This window comes from Gorilla gorilla, chromosome 2 (genome assembly GCF_029281585.2).
Source record: "Gorilla gorilla gorilla isolate KB3781 chromosome 2, NHGRI_mGorGor1-v2.1_pri, whole genome shotgun sequence".
Taxonomy (NCBI): domain Eukaryota; kingdom Metazoa; phylum Chordata; class Mammalia; order Primates; family Hominidae; genus Gorilla; species Gorilla gorilla.
Window position 1 is genome coordinate 47706454 of NC_086017.1, and position 27138 is coordinate 47733591.

At 44.7% G+C, this 27138-nt stretch overlaps 1 protein-coding gene and 1 long non-coding RNA gene across 2 annotated transcripts in view; one reads left to right on the forward strand and one right to left on the reverse strand.

Moving 5' to 3' along the window:
• ITGA9 (integrin subunit alpha 9) overlaps positions 1-19908 on the forward strand; it is a 371697-nt gene extending 351789 nt beyond the window's left edge. The window contains exons 27-28 of the mRNA XM_004033838.5: positions 213-332; positions 15294-19908. Coding sequence (XP_004033886.5) covers positions 213-332; positions 15294-15392 — 219 coding nt within the window. The 3' untranslated portion in view covers positions 15393-19908. The remainder of the gene's footprint in view (positions 1-212; positions 333-15293) is intronic.
• Positions 289-17500, reverse strand: LOC109026350 (uncharacterized). The gene is made up of 5 exons (XR_004069844.3): positions 17414-17500; positions 15080-15333; positions 5110-13569; positions 2477-2626; positions 289-393 (listed from the first exon to the last, which is right to left on the reverse strand). It is a non-coding gene; the product is annotated as an uncharacterized lncRNA (long non-coding RNA).
• Positions 19909-27138: the final 7230 nt, after the last annotated feature.

Consider the following 27138-nt stretch of genomic DNA (forward strand, 5'->3'; position numbering starts at 1 on the left):
CTGTCTCTACTAAAAATACGAAACATTAGCCAGGCACCTGTAATCCCAGCTACTTGGGAGGCTGAGGCAGGAGAATCACTTGAACCCAGGAGGTAGAGGTTGCAGTGAGCCGAGATTGTGCCATTGCACTCCAGCCTGGGTGACAGAACAAGACTCTGTCTCAAAAAAAAAAATAAAAAAGGAAATGTTTTCACTGTTGCGTTGCCTCCTAGGTGGTCTTCGAGGCCCTGCACAATCTGGAGCCCCGTGGCTACGTCGTGGGGTGGATCATCGCCATCAGTTTGTTGGTGGGAATCCTCATCTTCCTGCTGCTGGCCGTGCTGCTCTGGAAGGTGAGTCTGGTGATTGCAGGTCCCCCTGGGGTCCCCACGTATAGATGCCCAGCTCTCCTGCCTTTCCAGGGAAGAAGGAGTATCCTGTTAGAGCTTCCTTCATGGCACCAGTACAGCGAAGGACAGTGACCCTTCAGGCAGGGAGTGGAATCTTGGCTCCCGTTGAGGCCATTCACAACTGAGGATTTGGACCACTTCAGAGTGAGGGCAAAAGTCTCAGTTTTCTCTTCTCTTACCTTCCCTTAGAGCCCTAACATAGGATGGTGAGAACCTAACTCCAAAACGGAAGTCTTGGGAGCGACTGCCAGGAGGGGGCGATTTCCCATTTGCTTAAAAAAGATCAGAAGGCGAACTATAGAACAATTCTTCCTTCTTTTCCTCTGAGGAATGTGAGGAAGATTTCTGACCAGAAACCTTGAGTAACTGAGATGGGCTACAGTCCAGAGTAGCTTCATCATAACTTCTCCCAACCTCATGGTGGTTCATTTGGAGGTGGCCCAGGGTGCAGACCTGTCCTGCCTCAAGCATCACTCTCTCAAGGAGAAAGGGGTGTCCTCATCCCCATGTCTAGGATGATTTGTTTGCCTCACACTCTCCTTTCAGAGACCCGGAGTCCTTTTCCTTCAGAGCCTCTCTATTCATCAGTAATGGTATTGGAGGCTTTAGCTGATGAAGGTCTGTCTCTTCCTTGTTTCCACTGTGTCCCCGGCTCCAAAACAGCACCAGGGACCATAACTGCAACTTCCTGACACCAAAGTCCATACTTCTCTAGAATTACAAATTTCAGATGTAGGTGAAAACAGCCTCTTAGAGTATTATAGATGGATATTTTAAAATAAGACAACTAATTTCTTTGGGATTACAAAATAATATGTATGTATTGACCTAACATGATAACATATCAATTACCAAAAAAGTTGTAAAACACCAGGAGTTCATATCCCAGAAATAACCATGATGAGCATAGTATTGCCTCATTTTGACCTTTTTCTCTGCATATATAGATATAGACCAGGCATTCTCATAACATCAACTTATTTTTGAATAGTGTATTAGTTTAATTTTACAGTAATATACTCAGCATATTTTCAGGTGAAGTACCTCTAAATTTAAAAGCAGTGGGTTCCTTTTTTTTTTAAGTATGGGGTCTTGTTCTGTCGCCCAGGCTGGAAGGCAGTGGCACAATCATAGCTCTAACTCCTGGGCTCAAGCTGTTTTCCCGCCTCAGCCTCCCAAGTAGCTGGGACTATAGGCATGCACGATGCCTGGCTCATTTTTTAATTTTTTTGTAAACATAGGGTCTCACTATGTTTCTCATACTGGTCCTGAACTCCTGGCCTCCAGCTATCCTCCCACCTCAGCCTCCCAAAGTGCTGGGATTACAGGTGTGAACCAACGCACCTGGCCTGGATTTGATTTATTAATCTGGGAAAAACGTATACCTATTTTTCCCCGAAGACAGTACTGTGAACATCTTTCCATATTGTTCAAAGCACGTTTCCAGCACATCTTAAAGCTGTAGAGTGTCTGCAGTCTACTCATCCAGTCCCCTGATACTGGAATTTAGGTTGCTTCTGTTTCACACTTCTTTTAACAGTGCCACATTAAATATCCCTGGAGCCAAATATTTGCACAAATCTTTCAATATGTCATTAGGTTGAAAGCCTAGAAATAGAATTGCCATCAAAAGGAGTGTATATTTTAAGCTTTTTAAAAATTGTATTTATTTATTTATTTTGAGATGGAGTTTTGCTCTTGTCTCCAGGCTGGAGTACAGTGGAGTGATCTCAGCTCACTGCAACCTCCCCCTCCCGGGTTCAAGCGAGTCTCCTGCCTCAGCCTCCTGAATAGTTGGGATTACAGGCGCCTGTCACCACACCCAGCTATTTTTTTTTTTTTTTTTTTTTTTTGTATTTTTAGTAGAGACCAGGTTTTGCCATGTTGGCCAGGCTGGTCTTGAACTCTTGACCTCAGGTGATCCTCCCGCCTCAGCCTCCCAAAGTGCTGGGATTACAGGCGTGAGCCACCCCGCCCGGCCTAAGCCTTTTATTACTATTGCAGATTGCCCTGTAGAAAGGTCATACCAATTCACCCTCCCACAAGCAGTGTATCAGAAATGTCTGTTTGCCAATAGTGGATGTTACCTTTTAAAAACAATCTGCCAATTTGTTGTTTATTTAATCCACATCGCCAGATAGATTCTTAATTCTCCTTTTTCTCCAACTCCAACTCCTTCCTGCTGAGACAGCCTCTGGTTTGTAGGTGGAGAACAAAGCCTGCTCAGTGTTTGGCATCTGAAAAGACAAGGCTTCTTGCTGAGTTGAGGGCTTTGGTGCATGAGTGTGTGTGGGTGTGTGTGCGCGCGTGTGTGCATGCGTGTGTGTGTGTGTGTGTGTGTGTATGTGACTTCCTTCTGCCTTTATATGGGCTCTTAAAATGAGAGGAGCTGTGTCCTTTATGGCTGGGTGTGTGGAACCAGACAAGGCACAGAGCGGGGAGTGTTGTGGCCGTGCCCCATTTCCCCTTGTAGTCTGCATGCCCTCCTTCTGGCCGCCCCACCTGGCTCTACCTCTCAGGGGTGTCCTGTCTCCTCTGCACAGCCCCTGCCTCCTCCAGCCCACCACCTGCTTTGCCTTGCTTTTGCTGTGTTTGTTTAAAGAAAGCATGGTTGCAGGAGATGCAGAGAACCCTGAGGTCACCCAGCTGTGTGGGATCCAAAGAGCCAGGACCTGAGAAGGCAGACTCTGCCCTCTGCCACAGACTGGGAGGGAGAGGGCAGTCACGGCCACCAGGGACACACCGTGTGCCCAGACCAGGGCTTGCCATAACTAACAGGTGGCAGGAAAGCTTTGAGGAGGCTGTTGAATGAGGCCACCTGGGTCAAAACAGCTTTGCTAGTCAACCCAGAGCAGTATCTCATTTCGGCTCACATTTCTCGAACGCTTGCTTTGCCCCAGTCCTTGCTTTGCCTGGACTAGGCACTGGGATGCAGCAATAACTGTGCCCTTCCCTGCCCTTGACCGCCTCACCACCTAGCAATAGACCTGCAGGCATAATGGAGGGTGGTGAGTGCTGCGCAGTAACTGCTCTGGAAACTGAGAAGAAGGTACCATGAGTCCCCCTCCCTTGCCCCCAAGGAGGAGGGAGGATTAAAAGGTCACAGAGAACAGTGTGGTAGATGAGAGCAGCTTTCAGGCTGACAGCTGTGGGCAGCAATCCTGACTCTCACACTTGCCTGACATGAGGCCTTAAGGGGGCTGCTTACCTTCTGTGACCCTCAGTTTCTTCCTCTGTAAAAAGGAGACCATCACCTCCAGTTTGGTATGTAGAGGTTATGCAAGGAAAATGTTTAGCACTGCGCTTAGCACACAGAAGCCAGGGGACATTTCATAAATGAGGTGTCATTCGAGTCTGACCTTGAGTGTGGTTTGAGTTTTCCAGGCAGGGAAGGGTAGATGAAGATTCCATCCAGAGGGAAGGAAGAGATGGGAAAATAAGCAGGGTTTGTGGGGAGCAGCTTGTAAAGTTTGTCACAGCAGGGCAGTCACTGACCTGCAGCAAGACCATCTGCCACAGTTGTGAAGGCCACTGCTAACCAGGACAAAGGGGGAGCATGGGAGGTCTGTGAGCAGAGTGGTGGCATGACCAGATCTGTGTCGAGAGAGAGATCTGGGGCTGGGTGCAGTGGCTCATGCCTGTAATCCCAGTGCTTTGGGAGGCCAAGGCCAGAGGATTACTTGAGCCTAAGAATTTGAAGTTGCAGTGAGCTATGATCATACCACTGCACCAGGTGGTAGAGCAAGACCCTGTCTCTAAAAGGAAAGAGAGATCTAGGGACAGTGTGGGGGCAAGAGTAGGGCCATTGCCATGGGTCAAGGTAGGACAGGCAGGGTTTGCTGACCAGTTGGACTTGAGAGGTCAGGGAGAAAAAAAGAATAGCTGTCTCTCCTTAAGATAAGTTCAGACAAAGGATGGGTGCCCTTAATCAGGGTGGGGAAGGCAAGATTCGAATTAGTTTGGCAAGAGGAGGAGCTTGGTGTTGGGCTTTCTGAGTGAGTGGTGCTTAGAGGAGGCTAGGAGACAAGGCTGGGCTTGCCTCACTCCCTGTCGCCCCCTCCCAGCAGAAGGAAGGTCAACAGAAGGAAGCCCCTTCTCTCTACTTGGCTACACATCTGCATCATTCTCCTCCCACCGCAGACCAGCTTTCTCTATGTTTCCCTACACATCGTAGGGAGATAGTTGCCTCCAGCCCCTCCAAACTTGCATCTCAAGGACTACTAGCCACAGACGCAGAATGATCAGCCACCTCTGATTCCTGGTCCCACATGTCTGGGAGAGAGGATCTGCCTGGCCCAGCTCTAGTCAAATGTCTACTCCCATCAACTGTGGAAGGGAGGAAGGGAGTTGGCAGGGAGAGAATCCACCCGGCCCAATGTGGGTCACATGTCTCCCACGGAGGCTAGTGGGGGAGAAAGATGCAGGATGGTGGTTTAGGGGATACTGGGGAGGAGACTCTCAGAAAAGAAAACAATTAGGCAGGCACTCCAAAGGAGTTCGCTCCTGCAGGATTTCATCGTTGTTAGTGCTGCTGCTGCCTGAATTGCAGGCTGTTGTATCATACCAGCTAGCTATGCTGCATACAAACTGCCCCCAAATTGAGTGGCTTTTCACAACCATTACATCTGACAAATTTCTGGGTCAGGGATCCAGGAAGAGTTTGGCGGGGTGATTCTTCCGTCCCACATGACATTGAGTGAGGTCACTTAGTGGCATTTACCTGGTGGCTAAGCTGGTCTTCAGAGTCCAAGACAGCTTCATTCTCGTGCCTAGCACCTTGGTAGGGACAGCTGGAAGGCTGGATTCAGTCAAGTCCTTCTTCCTCTCCATGTCGACTCAGGGCCTCTCCATGTGGTTCTTCCAGCAGATGGTCTGACTTTTTATGTGGTGGCTTAGGCTGAAAGAGAGCGCTGCCAGTTCTCTTAAATGCTAGCCCACAGCTGGCGCATAGCATCATTTATTCTGTTGGTAAAAGCAGTCATATGCCAGCTTAGGTTCAAGAGAGGGGAAATAGACCCTGCTTCTCAATGGGAGAAGTGGCAAAGCCTTAGTGGCTGTCTTTTATCTGTCACATGCATGATGTTCAAAATATGGGCAAAATCTTTTCTTTTTTTTTTTTTTTTTGTGGCAGTCTCACTCTGTCACTCAGGCTGGAGTGCAGTAGCATGATCTCGACTCACTGCAACCTCCGCCTCTTGGGTTCAAGAGATTCTCCTACCTCAGTCTCCTGAGTAGCTGGGATTACAGGTGCCTGCCACCAAGCCTGGCTAAGTTTTGTATTTTTTGTAGAGACGGGGTTTCACCATGTTGGCCAGGCTGGTCTCGAACTCCAGGCCTCAAGCGATCTGCCTGCCTTGGCCTCCCAAAGTGCTGGGATTACAGGTGTGAGCCACCGTGTCTTTTCCCTAAAAGTCACTATTACAAACAAAAATTCGCCTAACTAGAAGTTTTGTTCTATTTTAAAGTAGATGAAACCTCATCTCTCTCCCATAGTGTCATAGATAAAATCACAGTTGAACTCCTTTGGGGAAGAGGAGGCGAACAGAAAATGTTGGTGCAGCATTTATGTCAGAGTGTGCAGTCTGTTGAGGCAGTGTTGTAATGTGATAAGGGGCTTGGCGGGGATTTCTTTAGGGAAAAAAAATTTTTTTTCTCAAAAGGCTAACTATGACTTTTGAGACTTATAAAGTCTCAAAAGACTTTATAAGAGGTTAAAAGGGCAATTGAAATGTAGGATTATTTTAAAGACCTACGTATTTCTAGAACTTCAACTACAGACCTCTTGTCAACTCTGATTCCCATGTCTACAACCTAAGAATGATACATTATGTGTAGTGAATAGTGATTCGGTATCACACTGACAGTACGGTGCAGTAACCCAAAGACCTGTTAATTGATGGTCTAAACTCCAGCCTCATATTTGACTTATACGGGAGGTCTTAATGTTTCCGGCTTATTGCCATATTCCATATGTAATTTCCTCCATTCCTTTCAAGGGGAAAGCCACTGAGTGTTACCCAGCTGCCACTGCTGACCGGTTGCCCACTTCACTGAGGGCCTTTGAAGACAGCGGTTGGCGGGGACAGTGTTGAAGTCCTCTTCCCTTTACAGAACTGTGGCTCTTGAATGTCCTTCTAGAGTAGCTCTTGGCATTGCTACCTATGGTCATTTGCTGCTGCCTTGAGCACCTGAGCCAAAAGTGGTTGTTCCCAAAAGTGTTGCATAAACGTGAATCGTGACATGGTACTGAAAGCTGAGCAGAGCAGCTGGCCATGCCGCCGCATTCACAGCACCACACAAGCCTGAAGGTCTGCATGCTTTATGCTTGCAAGATGGCCAGCACCTTCACTAGGCAAAGAGTAGTAGGTCCCTGCTAGGTGGCAGGCCCTGGGCAAAGGGACAAAGATAAATAAACAACAGCCCTCACCTAGTCTGTTTCTTTTTTTTTTTTTTTTTTTCTTTTTTTGAGACAGAGTCTCACTCTGTCACCCAGGCTGGAGTGCAGTGGTGCAGTCTTGGCTCACTGCAACCTCCGCCTCCCGAGTTCAAGCAATTCTCCTGCCTCAGCCTCCTGTGTAGCTAGGATTATAGGTGTGTGCCACCATGCCTGGCTAATTTTTGTATTTTTAGTAGAGACAGGGTTTCACCATATTGGCCAGGCTAGTCTTGAGCTCCTGGCCTCAAGTGATCCACCCACCTTGGCCTCCCAAACTACTAGGATTACAGGCGTGAGCCACCATGCCTGGCCTCAACAACAGAGCCCTCACCTAGTCTTGAAGACCTTTAGGAAAATCAGCTTCAGCAAAGCCCTGAAGGTGAGCAGGACTTGGCCTGTGCCACCAGCCCCTGGCCCCACCTACACATGCACTGTGGTGCTACTGTTTACCTAAATCAGAAAGCCCTTATCGGGTCAGCAAGTGTCTTTTCCAGAGCTGAGCTCCAGGCTCCCTGCTGATGTGCTCAGCCAGACCAGCCCCTCATCTGCCTCTGACCCTGTGCAGCTCCTGGCGGCCTTCAAGAAAGCCCATCTGCTGGCATCTCAGGCATCCTCTCATGCTTGGCGGCAGCATGCCCTGGCTCTGATACAAAATCCACAATGAGGGCCCCAAGCTAACCAGACCGCTCTTCAAATTCTGAAATGGATCCTAATCAGCTTTCCCAAAGCTGAGATGTTAGCAGACACTGGGAGCCATAATTTAAACTTTATGTGCGAGGATTACAGTAGCCAGCCAAACCACCATGCAGGAAGAAAACTTTGAAATATGAAACGCTTTTAAAGGAAGAAAAGTCCAAATGAGTCCCCTCTCCTTTCCTGCAGCTCCTGACTGGGTTGGAAGATGCCTGGGCCTGGCATCTCTTCAAGACAATCATAAAGGCCTGTTTAGGAGGAGAAAGTTAAATTGTTCAGAGGTGCAGGAGGGATAACAACTTTGTGTGTGACTGGCACCTTTAAGAAATACCTTCAGCTTATATAAGCCAGCCTGGTTTCTGTGGAAAGAATGAAGATGATGGGGTGTTTCTCCTTTTGAAGAAAGACACCCCCCTTCCCTTATTTAGGGCTCCAAGCTCTTCCCTCCCTGTCTTTCTCTCTGCCTCCCTCACACCCTCCTCCCCTCCCCAGCTCTGTCCTTGTTTGTTTGCAGTTTGCCAAAACATACAGGCCACCACTCAGTGAAGGAGAGAGACCATATCCTCCCTCACTGCTGTCAACCAAGGACCCTCTCTCTCCCATTTGACCCTTTTGCAAACCGAGATGGTTTGGAGCAAAGGGAAGTGAGACTGCTTGGCCAGCCCTATGGCCATCTCTTCCCAGGAGGCCCAGGACCTACTTGCTCAAGTGGCAAAGAGGCAGGCTGCAGAATGTGTTTGCCAGCCCTCTGAAAAGGGCTGCCTCAAACCCTATATCAGCTGGGGCTGTTCCAGGAGGCTGCTGCTTTAGGACTGGCTTTGGGCTCATGGTTTTTATTTGAGAGCATTACTTCTGACCTAAGGCAGAAACACTTAGAAAACAAATCTGTGAAATGGCTCAGAGAATGTGTAAGGTTTGGCAACCCCTCCACAGGTCACTGGGTTATCACCTTCCCTTCAAACTGGTCTGGGAGGGCATCCTTGCTTCTCCTCCAAAGAAAAAAAAAATGCACAGACACATGCCCATGTGCTTGCACACACACCCTTCACACTGCCTCAATTAGAACCATGTGCCAATGACATTCAGTGGGGGCTTGTTTATGCTTGGGAGTAAATATTGGGCTGATGTTGCACTGTCGACATCTCGAGACAGAGACATGCTATGTAAATAGTCAAGTAACTGAAGAGAACTATAAACATGAAGTCTTGAGTTAGTCCAAAAAAGGAATTTGTCCTAGGTCCTCAGAATCACTGTCTAGGAAGCAACCCAAAGGCCGCGGAGCGGGTAGGATCCCCCAAGAGACCAGATGTCATGGTGTTGTCCAGCTGGTCCCTCTCACCCTGCAGGGGGCTGGGGAGGAAGAGGCTGCTGCTGCAGGGTGGATACACCAGAACTCAGTCAGGCCTCATGCCTCATGCAGCACCCATCTAAGTAAGGCTGTTTGGGGCAATCTGTTGTTTCCCTAGGAGTTTTCTGGTTGCTTTTGGATACATGGTTATATGAGAAAATTGTGTATGTCTGTTACGAGGGTTCAGGGAGCTGCTCTTTGGAGCTGCAGGACCAGCAGACACAAAAACCAGAAAGCACACTGTTCCTTCGGCTTCCAGCCAAGCAAAGCTTGGCTTGAGTCACCTCCTCTAGGGTTTCTATGTTTCTTCTGCTACAGATAGAACAGTTAACAGAGCCCCTTGCCCCTCAAATGGTGAAGCAAGCACTGGAAGGTTCCAGAAAAAATGCAGAAAAACATTGACTCCATTGGCTTGGAAGTGAGTGTGGGGCTGCTGGGCATCCAGCTTAGCCCATCATTAATCATTTCCCAGCACCTTCAGGGTGGGCTCAGCTGGCAAGAAAAACAGAGATTTGCCCAGTGCTTCTCAAAGCTCTCCCCAAGGCACCCATGCGTGCTCACATGAGCGGGTGTGTATGTCTGAAGGAGGCCTACTTAACCTTGGGATGTGCTAATTTCCCAAGTGTAGGGGGACTTTGGGTCCTGGCAGTAATGGAATAGGTAGGACTGGCTATGAAGTACTATAGCAGGCTGAAGGGGCTCGTGGGTTTCCTGGCATGTGTATGAAGAGTTACAGATTTAGACCATGTATCTCTTAAGCAAAGGAACTACAGGTGCTCCTTGACTTATAATATTTTAAGTCAGAAATGCATTTAATACCCCCAATAAACCCATCATAAAGTCAAAAAACTGTTAAGTTGAGGTATGGTAACTTGGGGATTATTTGTACTTGTTAGATCATCAAATTCAGAGTCACTATCTTTAGTTTAGTGTTTATCTTTAGTCTTTAGTTTTTATATTTTATCTTTAGCCATTATCTTTAGTTGAAGTCATTATCTTAAGGGGATGACAGAAGCCTTGCTAAATTTAGTTTTTCACTTCCTCGTTCCTGATTGACATTCTATTAGAAAATGTTAGCTAGGAAGACCTGTTCTTTATTTATTGACTTGCATTTATTGAGAACTGTTGGGAATAATATTGTGCCTCTAGGGCATTTAGAAGATAACATGCTTTTTTCTGGTTCTTGCAAATTACTTTCGGTGACTTGTTCTCATGGGTTGCTTATTTTGAGTTTTTATTTTTAGAGAACTGATATTTTTTCCGTTCTTGATGAGGTAATCAGGCAGTCTCTATGTTACATGAGTTAAGAGTCCTAGACTTACTTAGCAAGTCCCCAATTCTGACACTTATTATAAGACATCTGATCAAGAGCTGCATGTTCAACTCCATCAAGCCTTGCCTACTTTCCTCATCGGTAAAATTGACCTTAAAATCCCACAGTTCAAAAGACTATAAAAGTTAAATAAGTGAACATAACTGCATGTGTTTTGTGAATTCAAAGACCTCATAATCTTTTAAAATATTATTAAATTATGTTTTATTTGTTTCTTTCAAAAATTAACAGAGTTTTAAAAATTGAAAATTGAATTTTCAAAAAATTTCTCAAAAATCTTTGAGAAAAATTGAGATGGGACAAAGACTCTGTGCCTTGTTCCCCCTTAGTGTGAGTCCTGAGTACCCAGCTGTGTGGCCCACAGTCTAGAGCCTTGAATTCACTTTGGGGAAAACAGAAAAAGCTGTCATGATGTTTCAGGGCTGGAAGAGGTCTGAGAATCCCATTGATCTCTTAGGCAGAGACGAAGACACTATGGCTCGAAGCCAGAAAATAACCTTCCCAGGCTGGGCGCGGTGGCTCACACCTGTAATCCCAGCACTTTGGGAGGCCAAGGCAGGCGGATCATCTGAGGTCAGGAGTTCAAGATCAGCCTGGCCAACATGGTGAAACCCCATCTCTACCAAAATATAAAAATCAGCCAGGCCTGGTGGTGCAGACCTGTAATTCCAGCTACTTGGGAGGCTGAGGCAGGAGAATCGCTTGAACCCGAGAGGCGGAGGTTGCAGTGAGCCAAGATCGCGCCACTGCACTCCAGCCTGGCAACAGAGTGAGACTCCATCCCCCACCCCCCAAAAAAAGAAACAATATTAGTTTGACAGAGCCACCGCTAGACTATAGGGTACCTTTGTGCAAACTATAATAGTAAATAGCACCCCTTCCTAAAGACTCTTTACTTCCATCTGTCAGAAAAAATTCAGAAAACTCTGATTTTATGAGAACAAGACACTCTACTGCCATCTGTTGGAAAACAGTTATAATAAACTTATACACATACATGATATCTGTGATGTGAGTGGTATCCCCCAGCCCCTTAAATGCAGTGTAGCACCTGCACTACTGTACCTACAACTCCCTAGCCATGAGAGTGCATTATGTTTTAAGAAATGGTCTTCAGACTCTAAAAAAAGGAAGACATACATCAATGGTAGCTCTGACCTCCCATCCAAGAGATTACGCATAGGCTGTGTGAGGAACGGGACTGGAGACCCTGCAGTGTTACAGTGGGGCATAGAGCTTGCAAGGCTGTTTCAGCCAGGGGTGGGTGGGGGTGATTTTCAGGCCTAATGCTGACACCACTCCACTGAGAGAAAGAAGCTTGCTTCTGGGTGCCTGCAAGAGATGACAGTGCCTTCACCTTGTTGTTAGCAAGAATTGCGTACATAAAAACTTGAGCACATGAAAGCCACATGTAAGAGTGAGTTCAGGTGCTCTAAATCATTTCCAGATTGTTAACACACTGTCTGTATCAAATCCTTACACTAGCATAGTGATGAGAAAGTGAGCCAGCTTTTGCTCTTAGAGATGAACAAGAGAAGTCTGGTTCAGGCCGGGCGCGGTGGCTCACGCCTGTAATCCCAGCGCTTTGGGAAGCCAAGGCAGGCGGATCACTTGATGTCAGGAGTTTGAGACCAGCCTGGCCAATAAGATGAAACCCCGTCTCTACTAAAAATACGAAAATTAGCTGGGCAGGGTGGTACACGCCTGCAATCCCAGCTACTCGAGAGGCTGAGGCAGGAGAATCACTTGAACCTGGGAGGCAGAGGTTGCAGTGAGCCGAGATGGCGCCATTGCACTCCAGCCTGGGTGACAGAGTGAGACTCTGTCTCAAAAAAAAAAAAAGTGAAAAGTCTAGTTCAGCAAGGCACACTAACTGATGCTGTTTAAATCTAGAGCCCTATCAGCTGTCTGTCTGATTCATTAAGTCAGCAAAAAAAATATTGAGTCCGTACCAGTTAACTTATGCTACATGACAAACCACCCCAGTATTCAGCGGCTTAAAAGCAATATCCATCTATGCAGGTCACAGTTCTGTGGGTTGGCTATTTGGACTGAGCTCAGTGGGGCCGTTTGAGCTCAGTGAGACTTACATGTGCCTCTGCGGGCAGCTGGGAGTTGGCTAGTCTGGGAGGGCTTCAAAAAAAACTGGTCTCTTAGCAGGTTAGACATAGGCATTTGTGTGGAAGCAGGGCAGGGTTCTGAGAAAGTAATTGGAAGTGTGCACAGCCCCTTGGGGACTAAGTGTGTAACAGACACAACGTCTCCTCCCTCTCATCCAATTGTCAAAGCTAGTCTCAGTGGAGAATCAAGGCTGGGAAAATAGACTCCACCTCACGATGGGAAGAGCTGGAGAGTCACGTGGTAAAAGGTGTGGAGGGTATGTGGGCATCTTTGCAATTTATCGCTGGTACCAGGGACAGGTGAGATGCTGAGTACTGGGGATTGAAAGCACAAAGCCTGCCTTCAAAGAGTCCTAAGACAAATGCAGGAGATAATAAGGGGGCAGACTGTTAAGTTTCTGCTTGATAGTGCCATGGTAGGGAAATGTGACTTCTCTGGAATTACAACTGAGTGACCTGGGATTATTGACACATTACAACATCAGCAGCCAAAGGTATGTGCTAGAGAATCTTATTTCCCTGTTACATCCTTCCACAGTTTCATGATTACATTCTCCTTCATGGTATGTGACCAGCCACATCTGGTCATGTTTTCTTGGCCAACCATATCTTTATCGCAAAGAATGACATTTCAAGCAGTAGCTTCTTAGATTTCCATTCAGTCTTGGTCCGTTTTTCTGGCCTTCTGTGCGTGTGCTGTGGGGATGATGTCTATGACTTTTTCTTAATTATCCAGAAAATTCTGGCCAAGCACCTTTTCCACATCTCTTGCAGAGGGGAGAAGGTGAAGAGGTTTCAGGAGAGAAAAGTATATGTGTGGGGGCGTCAGAACGTGGCATTCTGATGAATGTGGTCTTATGCTGGGAAGAAACCTCCAGGGCTGAAATCACCAGGAACTCAATATCTGTTTACAAAACTGGCCTTGAGGATTGAAGCTCAGAACACAAGACTCTTGCCAGTTGTTCTAAGAAAGCTTCTGCTCTTTCCCAGTCATTCAAACTGCACCACCTTATCGACTTCCCCTCACAGTGAATGCTCAGGATCTCCTTGGCAACGTGGGTGAAGATACCTGCTGGCTCTCTTGACAGTTCTCGTCTTTGGCTTGGCCAATAAGCCACCTTTAGGGAAGTAGAAAGATGGTGGCAACAGACAGCTCCTCAGCTCCACCTGCCTTCCCTTCTTCAGGGGAGCTTATGACCATCAGGGTGGCTGTGATGCTTCCCTGGATGTTTGGCTCACAGTGAAGAAGCCTGAGGACAAATACACAGACAACAAAAACATTTGATGTGCCCATGACAGCTGGGTTTGCTTCATGATTTGTGTAGGACACGTCTTATATGTGCATGCACTGTTGGCAGCAGACTGCAGAGAGTCTTGAGGGTTTTCCAATATGACTTGGGAATTGCAAGCTGATGATACCATGGTACCACAACCTGCAGTGTGGCAAGCCTACCAGCACCAGGTCAAGTGTGTGTCTCTGTTTGATTTCCTCTATTCAAGGGGATTGAAACAATGATTTGAGGGCAAGTCATTTATTTGGAAGGTGATCTCAGGAAAAACTGTTGGAGAGCAGGGAAGGAAGCCAATAAAAGATTTGTCATCAAGCTGGTTACCTCTGCAGGCAAGCTCCATGGGGAAACTGGTAGAACGTATACCTCAGGGTTATCCCACCCAAGGAGAGAGGGAGCTGGGGTATTTGTACACCCGATACAGTCAGCCTTGTTTAAAGGAAGATGCAGAGAGGAATGTCTGACCTCATAAACAGAGCCCACCAATGTTAGTGAGCCAAGGACGAGAGATGCCGAGTCTCTCAGAGCATGGGAGGAAAGGTAAGCTTTGGGCTACAAACGTTGCTTCACTGTTTGGTGGTGATGACTATGTGAGAAAAACTGGAAACTTGTCTTACCATATGTGAAAAGTTGTAAGACCAAATGTAACATCAAAGGGCAGGGTCTTTTCAGAACTAAGCTAGAAGAAATTGCCATCCTGGGTCAGGATGAAACGCCCATTCTAAGTGAGAATGTGCTGCTGACTGTGGTGCACAGACAGCACAAATTCCACGGGTTTGAGAGAAAGATGTAAATGACAGCAAGGTAGAATGCAGACCTGCAGACGCTTTAAACAGCCTCTCATGTGAGAGCAGTATTTATTAAATTATTCCACAGATGGCTAAGATCTCTCAAGATACTAGGTTTATCAAAAGCCAAATAAGCTTGGGGAATGTCAGGTCCCTGGTTTTTGTCCCCACCGGAATTAATGGTAATGGATCCTTTACTTTCCACTGTACATTAAGACTCTAAAAAAAAAAAAAAAAGCCACATTTCCCAAACTTATTTGACCATGAAACCTTTTTTTTTTGAGATGGAGTCTCACTCTGTCGCCCAGGCTGGAGTGCAGTGGTGGCACGGTCTCGGCTCACTGCAACCTCCGCCTCCCAGGTTCAAGCGATTCTCTTGCCCCAGCCTCCCAAGTAGCTGGGATTACAGGCACACACCACCATGCCCAGCTAATTTTTGTATTTTTAGTAGAGACAGGGTTTCACCATGTTGGCCAGGCTGCTCTCAAACTCCTGACCTCAAGTGATCTGCCTGTCTCAGCCTCCCAAAGTGCTGGGATTACAGGCGTGAGCCACTGCGCCCAGCCATGAAACCTTTTTTTACTCCCAAACACCTTTGAACAGCTCTCAGTAACTAGTATTCCCCAGCACACAGTCTGGAAAACACTACACCAGATGCATTTTAGAAGGAACAAACAGCTTACCTAATATCACCCGCAGGAAGTCCATGCATTTTGAAAAATGTCTCCACAGGATGTTTTTCTTGCCAGTGTTTTCTCTAATCCGAGGGGTCCTCCAAGCCTCCCCAGCCCTGTGAGTGCAGGTCACACCTACCCAGGGACAGACTGCCTTAGGGTCACAATGGCTGATTCTTCAGCACTTCTAACTCAGCTTCTCATCTTTCTTTCTGCCTTTCAGATGGGCTTCTTTCGCCGAAGGTACAAAGAAATTATCGAAGCTGAGAAGAACCGGAAAGAGAATGAAGACAGTTGGGACTGGGTCCAGAAAAACCAGTGAGCTGCCACACCAGTCACATGACCTGATCACTAGCCTGTCATCCTTGATCTTTGTATCTTCCATATTTGGAAGAAAAAAATCTTCTCCAGATTTTTCGGAGGCCCCACTGATGCTGTTCTCTTCATTCTATCAAGCCCAGGTGCCAGCCTGAGGCAGCCACTTCGGCCGGGTCACGCGACCGGAGCCAGCACCACTTCCTTTAAAGATGAACTCTGAACTTTGGAGAGTGAGCTACAGAGCCGAGCAATATTTATGGATGCAACACGCATGGTCAACCCTCAGGGGAAAACTGTTACCTAAAGTATTTTTATAAATATAAGCCTTTTATACTGATTATGTCTTTTATATTTGTATCGATGTTTTATTATTTCTATTAAATAGTTATATAATTCACTCAAGCACTGATATCTGGCCTAAAATCTTGGAAGTACATGTCCATGAATACAAATTTTAAAGGATGAAAATCTTACCGTACTTTGGAACTTGCTGTTTAAAAAGACAGATGAAATAAGTTGAAGAAACCTCACGTAATGAATCCACCAGGCTGGCAGTGGTGCATATAAACTGTGGATGTGGCAAGACCCCGAAGACATTTCACATCTTTATCGCCTCAATCAAGTGTGGAGTCACATGCTAACGTGTGCTAAAGAACTGTAAGTGTTTTTTCATGTGTACTTTTCATTGGAAGAGTCCCAACAACAATTTGGATGGAAAACCTGATCCCTAGCAAGAAGTCTGCTTTGTATCACCTTTATATAGCAGGCATGTCACCCTGCTTCTACACAGATGATGGATGAAAGCTTGGAGCAATGCCATGTGGTCATCTGGTAAACCTCAGAATGGCGTCTCATCCTGGACATCCTGCATCAGAGTTCACACACCACAAGGACTAAATCCTTGTCCCCTAAGCAAAGAATTGGGTCTGAATGCTGTGGGGGATTGCCTTTTTGTGGTAATTTTCATTGAGAGATCTTCATTTCCCCTACCACCCTGGCTGTCCCAGCTAGTGGTGATTGCAGATTCCTTCCCAGAGAGGACATTTAACCGTTTTTAAAAAAATGTCTTAGATTGGGTTCCCAAGAAGCAGTCCCTGAAACAAGGATTTGTGTGCAAGTAACTTATTAAGGAAGTATTCCCAGGGGATACCAGTAAGGGAGTGGGGGAAGCAGGACAAGGAAGGAGACAAAGCCAGGCAAATGTTTGTCATTTCAGGGAGGGCTCCATGGAGTTTAGCCTCAGCCTGATCAGGGGAACTTCGGAGGAAAAGTTAGGCCTCAGAGGTGTCCCAACCTGAATCAAGGGGCTGGCTGCACCCAGAGGAGATGTAAACGTTCTGTTCTCAATTCCTGCTGGCGTAATGGCTCCAGTAGCTCAGGGCAGTCCTCTAAAGGACAACCACAGGTGCATCCTCAGCCAGGGGAGACACAGGGAAATGATGCAAAAGAAATGATGCAAAGGATCTGAGCAGAGCACTGCCCCTCCCCACCCCCTGCATGTGTGAGTGCTGAGTTATGGCCTTCAGTATCCAAGCTCTCTGTTTGACAGTAGATATATTGTCAGATGCACTGTGCTGCTTAGTTTTGAGTGCAGTGTGATTTTCTGAAAGGGCAATGAGATGATGGATGTAGCATGCTCAGCACTGACCTGGCCCATAGTGATCACTCAATAACTGTTAACAGCTATGGCTGCTATTCCTACTGATGGATAACCATCTAATAAGACAGAAAACATGGGGCTAAGAGCAGGGTCTAATGGAGTCTTAATGGCTTATTACAGCCTGCCAAAGTGCCAGCTACATACACATGGCATCCAGTGTGGATGAAACAATCTATAAAACCAAGGATCTTTCTTATAGCACCTTTTTTACTGGAAGCTAACATGTTGGGAGTCCATGAACATTGTCAAAAAGACATCAAACTCAACTTCTGGGAAGACAGATTTTTAATACACATACTTGGCTAATACTCACAAACATATCTAAAGTTTTGGCAAAATTATGAGGGTGATGGGTGGGTACTAACCTGGCATGGAGCAGGTGTGTCTTTTGGTTTCTTATGCAGTTGACTCTGCTGCAGGGAGATTACAGATGTAACCTCATGCTTCTCTTCCTGGTGAACATGGGAATAGACCAAAAAAACCAAGGGTCAATGGCATGAACTAAGCTGATCCTGGAAATGAGGGATGTTGCATCTAACTGTGGGACGGAGGGACGGAGGCACAGAGGTAGCTACAGGGAGCAGGATGAGGCAAAGAAAGCAGCTGTCACTCAGAGTTCGCTTATGAGTTTTATCAAAAGCAGTAAGAAAAGCAGTCTTGGGTGGGTTTTATCACTTATTAACAGCCATTTATGAGGCCCCTGCTGTGTGTCAGGCACTGTGCAAGGTGCTGGAGGTTCCCCAGAGAACACTTCAGGGACATTTTGCTTCAGGGTGGCAAAATGCAGTGGCATGTGGACTTTTTGAATGGGATGCCATTTGCAGCTTTCCTTTGATGGACTCTTGTTCATAATGCCATGTTTTCTTTAATGAATCATTTAGGATTCTTAGGTGATATTTCTGGAACAGTACCATCAACAGCTTTGGCCACATGCACTTAGAGCAACTAACTTGCCTCCTGCTGGGGTGTAGGTGCGTTGGTGACAGTGTAGAAGGGTGATTCGCAGGCCCATGTTCTGCCCACCAGCAAAGCCCCACTGGAGAAGGGTAGACTCCTGTGGGCAGTCTCAGAGCTGGGACCTATTTGCTTCTGCTTGATTCTGCGTGGGTGGACCCACATGAGCAGCTGTATACCCAGGAGGTCACTAAGACTTTATAAAGGCAGGTTTTAAGAAAACCAGCCTTGGCATCACCACCAGCAGATACTGAAAGCCTCCCCAGGAACCTGTCTGGGGAACGATGATGCCTCTGCTGGTCTGATCATGCTGAGTAGCAGGTGGGCTACGGGGACTGGGGAGTTAAGCATTTTGTGCAGTGATAAGAGAAGTCAAGCATATCGTTAGCGCTCTCTCAACTTGTGCAGTTCACAAGCTCCTTCCCAGCTCAGAAGCCCTCTCTATGCTCTCAGGGGAAGCAGATGGGGTGGATCAGTACATCTGTGTTACCCCTCCAGAATATTATTTGAAAATTCTGCAGTATGTTCTACTTTCTCCCCTTCCTGCTTCCATGGGTTCACTGTGGAATCCTATAAGATATTCTCCTGAGCAGTATTATTTCAGTTTCCTTCAGCTTTTAGTTGAATCTTCAATGTGGTTTTAACCAACTGTTCAGAGAACTGAAATGCTTTTTAAATATGAAAAAGGACCTTTGTAAAAATGGAGTAAAACAGTGCCCCTTTTTTAAAAAAAGTTTTGCTTATGCTTAATTTACATAGGACTCAGGAGGGTTTGGAACATCCTCCAAGTGGGCCATAGAGCTGTCACAAAGAAGAGGCCATGTTTAGAAACAAGGGGACAGTAGCAGGAGGGGCAGGGTCCACTGGCTTAGTGGCAACTGACAGGCATCCATTCCGAATAACTCAGCACTGAGGTTTCCTCAGGCAGTTCTTTAGGAAAACTGTCAGCATCGTGGGTACTCAGAGGTATGGTAGACCTTGTAGAAGATCCACTAGGAAGTCCTCCTTCACCAAATCATGTAGCTACTGCCCTTGAGCCAAAGGCAATGAGGTTTAAAACAAAAACCCAACAGCACTCCTGGGAACATCTGTTTTCCATGCGGAAGCATAGCAGATCCCCAGACTATCCGTGTGCTGTATGCTACCTGTTGAACCCTAGCATGGTGGCTTTTTAAAAGGTTATTTATGACTTTTATTTTTGGGTAAGGCATTATGGCCAGGTGCGTGCAGTTACGTCTGGGTTACGTGTGAAACGTACATCTGGTGAACTGTATACTTGGCTCAAACTTCTCAAAATTTAGAGGTGCTGGAAAGGATTGTCACTTGGAGCCTTTAGTAGACAAAAGGCAGAAAGTGAGCATCATTTCAGAAATGCTTTAGTATGCACACTTTTAGTTGATATTTTGATATATAGAGTAATAATATACACAGTGGAGAATATTCAAAGAGTGGCTGAAGGGAGAATACAGAGCCAGTAGGGCCAAAATGAAACTTCTAGGATGTCTTCTGAATTTTCAGCACATGGGGGGGGAATAAGTGAACAAATTTCCCAACATGGTGCAATGCTTTATAGCACAATGATCTAGATTTCAGACTGTGTTAAGGTTTTTTCTTTGTTGTTGTTGTTGTTTTAATTCTAATGTGCACGGTGTGACTGGCAGAGTGAGTTTAAAAGCTTTACGAGTGATTAATTGCATGGCAGGCACCCACGCTATCTGCATTTCCAGAACTTTACTGATGCATCCATGTACATTTCCACTGAGGAATTTTGGTGGGAGGTTGTACTGCCTCACAATGTCACGTGTATTAAAGTCTAAGCAGTCACTTCTGATTCACTTGCACTGTTTGGGAAATGTCAGGTTTACAAAAACATACATGTTTGGAATAAAAAAATGGCTGCAAACAATTCAGAAGTTCAATCTGTAATTTACTTGCTAATAAGAACTTTTTAAAGTGTTGAAGCTAGGGTTTCAATGTAATACAACATGAGCGTTAAAGAGAACATCAAGGTCCATCTAATTCACATGAACAACCCACCTGATGTGGCTGAACTGTCTGCAGTCTTTGGCCTCCACACAAGAGGTACCACCTCCTCTCTGCATCACCCCGACTCCCCTGGCCCAGGGCTATACCTAGGTTCTTGATCTTGAGATAAATGTGCCCAAATTAAATGGTATGGATTCCTTATTATCAGTAGACTTCTTTCACATGTGCCTACCAGTTACTAAGCATTTTTCCAGAAGCATTTTGATAACATTCTTACACATTTACAAATATTGTATTCTCTTAGGTTTTCACTCTCCTTCATCTGTCTATTAATAGTTATGTTCTTGTTCATATTCCACATGCTATTCATTTATGTGTTTTTTTTTTTTCCCTAGACAAGACTGTTACCAGATAGGGGTTCCAATCCAGACACCAAGAGCAAGTTCTTGGATCTTGGGCTATCAAGAATTCGAGGCTAGTCCCTAAACTGAAAGCAAGTTTATTAAGAAAGTAAAGGAATAAAAGAATGGCTATTCCATAGACGGAACAGGACCAGGGCTGCTGGTTGCCCATTTTTATTGTTAGTTCTTGATTATATGCTAAACGAGGGGTGGATTATGCATGAATTTTCAGGGAAAGGAGTGGACAATTCCCGGAACTGAGGGTTCCTCCTCTTTCTAGACCATATACGGTAACTTCCTGACGTTGCCATGGCATCTGCAAACTGTCAAGACACCGGTGGGAGTGTCTTTTAACATAATGCATTATAATTAGCACATAATGAGCAGTGAGGGGAACCAGAAGTTACTCTTGTAGCCATGTTGGTTTTGGTGGGTTTTGGCTGGCTTCTTTATAACAGCCTGTTTTAACAAGGTTTTTATGACCTGTATCTTGTGCCGACCCCCTGTCTCATCCTGTGACAGAATGCCTAACCTCCTGGGAATGCAGCACAGTAGCTCTCAGCCTTATTTTACCCAGCCCCTATTCAAGATGGAGTTGCTCTGGTTCAAACACCTCTGACAAGACCAATAAAGATGTATGTATTTTCTTGGTGTTTTTCAAGAGTAAGCCTTTGGCTGTACCAATCAAGTCTACTGGGTTTTGCTTTCTATTTCATTACTGCTTTTAGATTTATTAAAATTTCTTCTATTGCCTGATGGTTAAAATTCATACACATAGACACCACACAGTATAAAAGAGTTATGAAAAAATATACACCGATGGGTTAAGAATAATTGTCTTTAGGTAAGTGAGATTGTCAGGCTTTTGCTTTGTTTTATTTTGTTTTTATTTGAATATTCGTTTTCTACAGTGAGCATGTATTTTGTAACAATGAAACATATGCAAATTACTTGTAAATAAAATTATATCTGGGAGACTATAAATTGCTAAGCCAAAAGAGATGCCAAATTGTAGGTCTGGAAAGAGATTTGTTGCAGCAAAGAGCATTGATGAGCCCGACACTTATGACAATGGTCCAGTGAGTAATTTCAAGCATTTTAATTCCAGTGCTTCCTGGCTTAACAAACCTGCCACCATTACTAATGCTAATTAAATAGGTTTCTCTGAGATTGCCCAACCTGTTTTCCTAAGCCAGGAAATGGACTCGACAAACTCAAAAGAATCAAAAGATACAAATTTAAGAGGAAGAAAAATCACTAATTAGTGAAGTCTGCTTCCTATTCAATCAGGAGTTTTACAGCTCACCAGATTACCTCTCATCCTTAAAGTCTGTCTGGTCCTCAGGTTACTGTTTAGTAACAGAATTGATGTAAGTGCTTACTTAGAGCTCAGGCTGCACTATCAGACCAATTGGCAGCTATCCATCAGCAAAGCCACCTGTCCCTAAGATCATGTCCGTTCACTCTATGTATACATGCACCTAAAGTGTGTGTAATGAGATATTGCTATCCCTGAGCTGAAATCTAAGGCTGCCTGCTGCCAAATCTCTGCTTTGCTTCAAAGTCCAAATTATTTTATATTTTATTTTAAATCAATTTTTAATCCTAAAAATTAAACCTCAATAAAGGTATAACTACTATCCTTTGAAGACAACAAATTGGTATTTTTAAAAGTTGGCATTTAAAAAAGAATCTCCAGGAAATGTTTCTTCTAGAAGATGACTGATTAGGAAAAAATGAAATTATCTCCAATTCCACATCTACTCTGAACCCACCTTATCAGGAGAATATTTGGCTCCATATAATAGAAAACTCCGAATTAATAAGGCCTTAAACATGATAAAAGTGTGTTCCTCTCTCCCAAAAAAAGAAGCTCCGGTACAGCAGCTCCATGGGCATCAGGAATCCAGCTCCTGTCTTTCTCAGCACCCTCAAGGTTGCCTCATGGTCCGAGATGACTACCAGGGAAACTAGCTATCATGTCCACATTCCAAGCCAAAAATAGAAGAGGACAAAATGACATATGCCCCCTCCCTTTTAACTGTCCTTCCTAGAAGTTCCATATAACGCTGGCCAGAAATTAATTATGTAGATATACCCACCCACTAAGGAGGCTGGGGAATGCATTATTAAGGAATAAGAGGAGGGTAAGTGTTAAGAGACAACTACCAGTTGCCACACCCTCCACTGAGAAAATATTCAGACTATAGCTGCCTTGAGCTCTAAACTTGTACGCTTCAAATCCTTAAGTCTGGCTGGATTTAAGCAAGAGGCAAACCTTTATTTGGGCTGGAGTCAGGGATGGGGTGGATGCATGGAGTTGGTTAATCATATTCATGTCCATACAAAGCCCTTTCTTCTTTTATGTAATTTTTCTCCTTTGTGTCCCCCACCCTCACTCACATTCCCCTCTCTCCCAGAGGAACCAAGTCTAATAAATACATGCCCTTAAACATGGATGTACATCATATTATTTTTTATGTTTCACTTAAATGGTATTGAGCACACACTGTTTTATTTTTCCAGGTTGTATTGATGTTGCTGTGTTTACATTTGGTTCATTGTTTCTGGCTACAGCATTACATTCTACATTATGTTTTCAGCACATTTCACTTCTCCAGCCCCTCTGAAGGAAGCCTTTGCTGCTTTCACTGCCTGCTGCAGTGAACACTCACATGGCCCTTTATGGGTAGAGCTAGAATCTCATGGTATCTATCATATATATGACATCTGAAGGTGGTTGGTTACGTTCTCATTTTGTTGGTAGATTCTCTCTAAAATGACCACAGACTGGACACTCCCAGCAACAGTGTATACTCCCACATCCTTGCCCAAAATGGAATTATCTGACCTAAAATGTTAGAATTACATATCTTTTTCTGATGAAACTGAACATTCTATCATTATGCACTGATCCTTTTTTATCTTTAGTAATACTTTCTTATCTTAAAGTCTATTTTGATTAGTATTTGCACAACATATCTTTTTCCATCCTTTTATTACAATCTTTCTATATCCATGTGCTTTGGATGTGTCATTTGTAAACATCATACAGCTGAATGTTAAAAATCCGTTCTAACACAATCTTTATCATTTTACTGGAACATTTATTCTATTTACATTTATTGTTATTAATGAAATAATTGGATTTATTTCTATCATCTTTTGTGTTTTCTTTTGTCCACCTTTTTATGTTTTTCTCTCCTTTTCTTTTTCACATTCCATTCTTCCCCTCCATTATTCACTTTTATTCTTTATGCAGATAACAGATACTTTAAAACTTTAAGCCTTACAATAGCCAGGCACAGTGGCTCATGCCTGTAATCCCAGCACTTTGGGAGGCCGAGGTGGGAGAATTGCTTGAGCCCAGGGGTTCAAGACCAGCCTGAGCAACACAGAGAGACCCCCATGTCTACAAAAAAAATTTTAGCTGAGTGTGGTGGTGCACACCCATAGTTCCAGCTACTTGGGAGGCTGAAGTGGGAGGATTTCTTGAGCCCAGGAGGTCAAGGCTGCAGTGAGCTGTGGTTGTACCACTGTACTCTATCTAGCCTGAGCAAGAGTGAGACCCTGTCTCAAAAAAAAAAAAAAAAAAAAAAGACTTACAGCATCTTACTTATTTAACATATCACAATCTAGAGTTAGTCACTAGTCACTATCTTTTAATGTATTTTAATTTTATATTTTAACCACATAAATCATTGTTTTTGCTGTTTTCTTTAATGAATGCCAGTCTAGATTTGCCCCTATACTTGCCACCTTCTTGGCTCTTAATTGCTTCTTGCATCTCAGATATTTTCTCCTGGCATCATTTTCCTTGTGCCTAGTACATCCTTTAGAATTTCCTTCAGTAAGAATCTGCTGATGGCAAATGTTTCCATTTTGTTTTATCTGAAGCTGTCTTTAATTGCCCATATTCTTGACTCTTTGCTGGTACAGAATTCTACATCAGCAGTTACTTTCAGTGGATGAATATAACATTTCATTTTCCTCTTGTTCCTGTTGTTACTATAAAGAAGTCAGCAGTCAGCCCATTTGTCACTCCTTTAAAGGGGTCCTGTCTTTTCTCTTAGGTTTCTGTGAAGATTTTCTCTTTTTGTGTGCTGCAGTTTTCCTCTGAAGAGTTACATGGCATTTATGCTTACCTTTTCTGCTTGCAATTTCCTGTACGTCTGTGGTTTGAGGTCTTTCATCAGTTCTCTTCATCTCTTTAAATATTATCTCTGCTCCATTCTCTTTCCTCTCGCTTTATCCTTCTTGCCTCTTTATCTACCACTCCTAGTTCCATCCCATCATCCCTCTATGCAGCATTCTGGGCTATCTCTTCTAGCCCATTTCTGTATTCACTATCTTTTCAACTGTGTCAAATCTGCTTTGAGACTTGTTTGTTAAGATTTGGGTTTCAATTATTATATTCTTATATCCAAAGGCTTTTAGTTCTCCCTCAAATATGATGGGCACTTCTCTGTATTTTCTTGTTTATTGCATATAATTTCAAATTTATTTCTTTAAACATAAAAATCATAGTTTCCATTTTGTGTCTGGTAAGTGCAATGAAGTTTTTATGGCTCTGTTTCTGCTTTCTAGGATTTTTCCCCTGATGATTGTCACTCTTGGTGCTTGGTTTCCTTGTGCAACTAGTGGTTTGTTGGTTTGTTTATTGTTCGCTGCTTATTTTCCTTGCAAAATTACTTGTGGTAATTCTTTGAGGTCCAGGATGAAATATGTTCTATAGAGAGCCTTTGCTTTCACCTCTGCCAGGCACCAGTCTGGGGCCATACCTTGAGGTTTTATGGACCACCCAAATAACATGAATTTGAACAACACAGTCATATGAAGGCCAGCTTGTGGTTGCCACTTCTCAGCATCCCTGTCAACTCCTGTGATCTGCTCTGCACCATGGCAACTTTCCTCAAAGTTTTCCTTGGTCCTCCAGGAGTACTAGTAGGAATAGCGTTTCTCCATGTGGTTGAATCTTATGTTGAGGTTGTAGCCCTTGGAGATGCTGCTTTATGGGTCCCTGAACCCTTCGAGGCCATGAAAACCAAACTTCACTTTTGTAAGGCTTGCCACATGATCGGGACTAAAATGATTGAAGCCCTCCACTTATCTCTCTGCCTCGCAGACTTCATTCCAACTTTGGCTTGATAATTTCTTACTTTTGCTATCTTTTTGATACATTTAAGAATATGTCGTTCAAAATATTTTATTCTTCATTTTTAGTGTTTTGTTGTGGTGGTTTTTGGGAGAATTGGTCTACTTCTCTTCCTGGATCAGAAGTCTAGATATCTGCTTTCCATGTATCTAGTTTCCTCATCTCTCTCTCTCTCTCTTTCTCTCTCTCTCTCTCTCTCTCTGTGTATAACATTTTTATTATAAAACTTTTCAAGCGTACAGAAAAGTTGAAAGAATTCTACAATGAACACCTAAATATTCACCATCTAGATTCTACCATCAAAATTTTACTGTATTGGGTTTATCACATATCTACCTATCCAGGCCAGGTGCAGTGGCTCACACCTATAATCCCAGCACTTTGGGAGGCAGATCACCTGAGGCCCGGAGTTTGAGGCCAACATGGAGAAATCCCATCTCTACTAAAACAAAAATTAGCCGGGCATGGTGGTGCACGCCTGTAATCCCAGCACTTTGGGAGGCTGAGGCGGGTAGATCATGAGGTCAGGAATTCAAGACCAGTCTGGCCAACATGGAGAAACCCCATCTCTAGTAAAAATACAAAAATTAGCTGAGTGTGGTGGCAGGCGCCTGTAATCCCAGCTATTCAGGAGGCTGAGGCAGGAGAATTGCTTGAACCGGGAGGTGGAGGCTGCAGTGAGCTGACACAGGACAGCTTAATGAAAAAGAACAAGCAGCTCAAATTCTACATTTTTGGTTTAAGGTAAGTTTGTGCAACAAGATACTGTCTATGATGGGGCTAAAAGAATCTTTATCAGCCGGGCGCGGTGGCTCATGCCTGTAATCCCAGCACATTGGGAGGCCGAGGCGGGCAGATTGCCTGAGGTCAGGAGTTCGAGACCAGTCTGGCCAACATGGTGAAACCCTGTCTCTACTAAAAATACAAAAAAATTAGCCAGGAGTGGTGGCATGTGCCTGTAATCCCAGCTACTTGGGAGGCTGAGGCAGGGGAATTCCTTGAACCAGGGAGGTGAAGGTTGCAGTGAGCCAAGATCGTGCCACTGTACTCCAGCCTGGGTGACACAGCGAGACTCCGTCTCAAAAACAAAGCAAAACAAATCAAAAGAAAAAAAAAAAACAAACTTTTATCTTGTGCAGCCACAGGACTAAGGTTGCCAAAAGTCAGACTGAATCCTGTGGGTTGTCAAATTGTAAAATCCATTAAATCCACAGATCATCAAATCCCTTATGTGAAATGTAGGGCATTGATAAGGAAATGAGTGGGAGCCAGGAATTGGAATGGGGAGATAAGGGAGGATTCCATGAGCCTCTCCTTTGCCCCATCTAATGAGGCTGCTCTTGCCTTACTTGAAGACTCTGAAATAACAAAGTAATCACCTTAAGGGAGATGCCTATTCTCTGTATGCCCCACTTCCCTCACCTCATCAATGCTTTCAGATCTATAGGAAAAGTAAGACCCACCAAGGGGCCAATCGCATCATCAACCCACAGAAGATGGTTTAGGGAAGGCCAGCCCAGCATGGTGAGGAAGGATCAGCACCTCACTCAGCAGTGTGCTAGTCACACTGAGCAGGTATGAAGGTTCTGGGAGA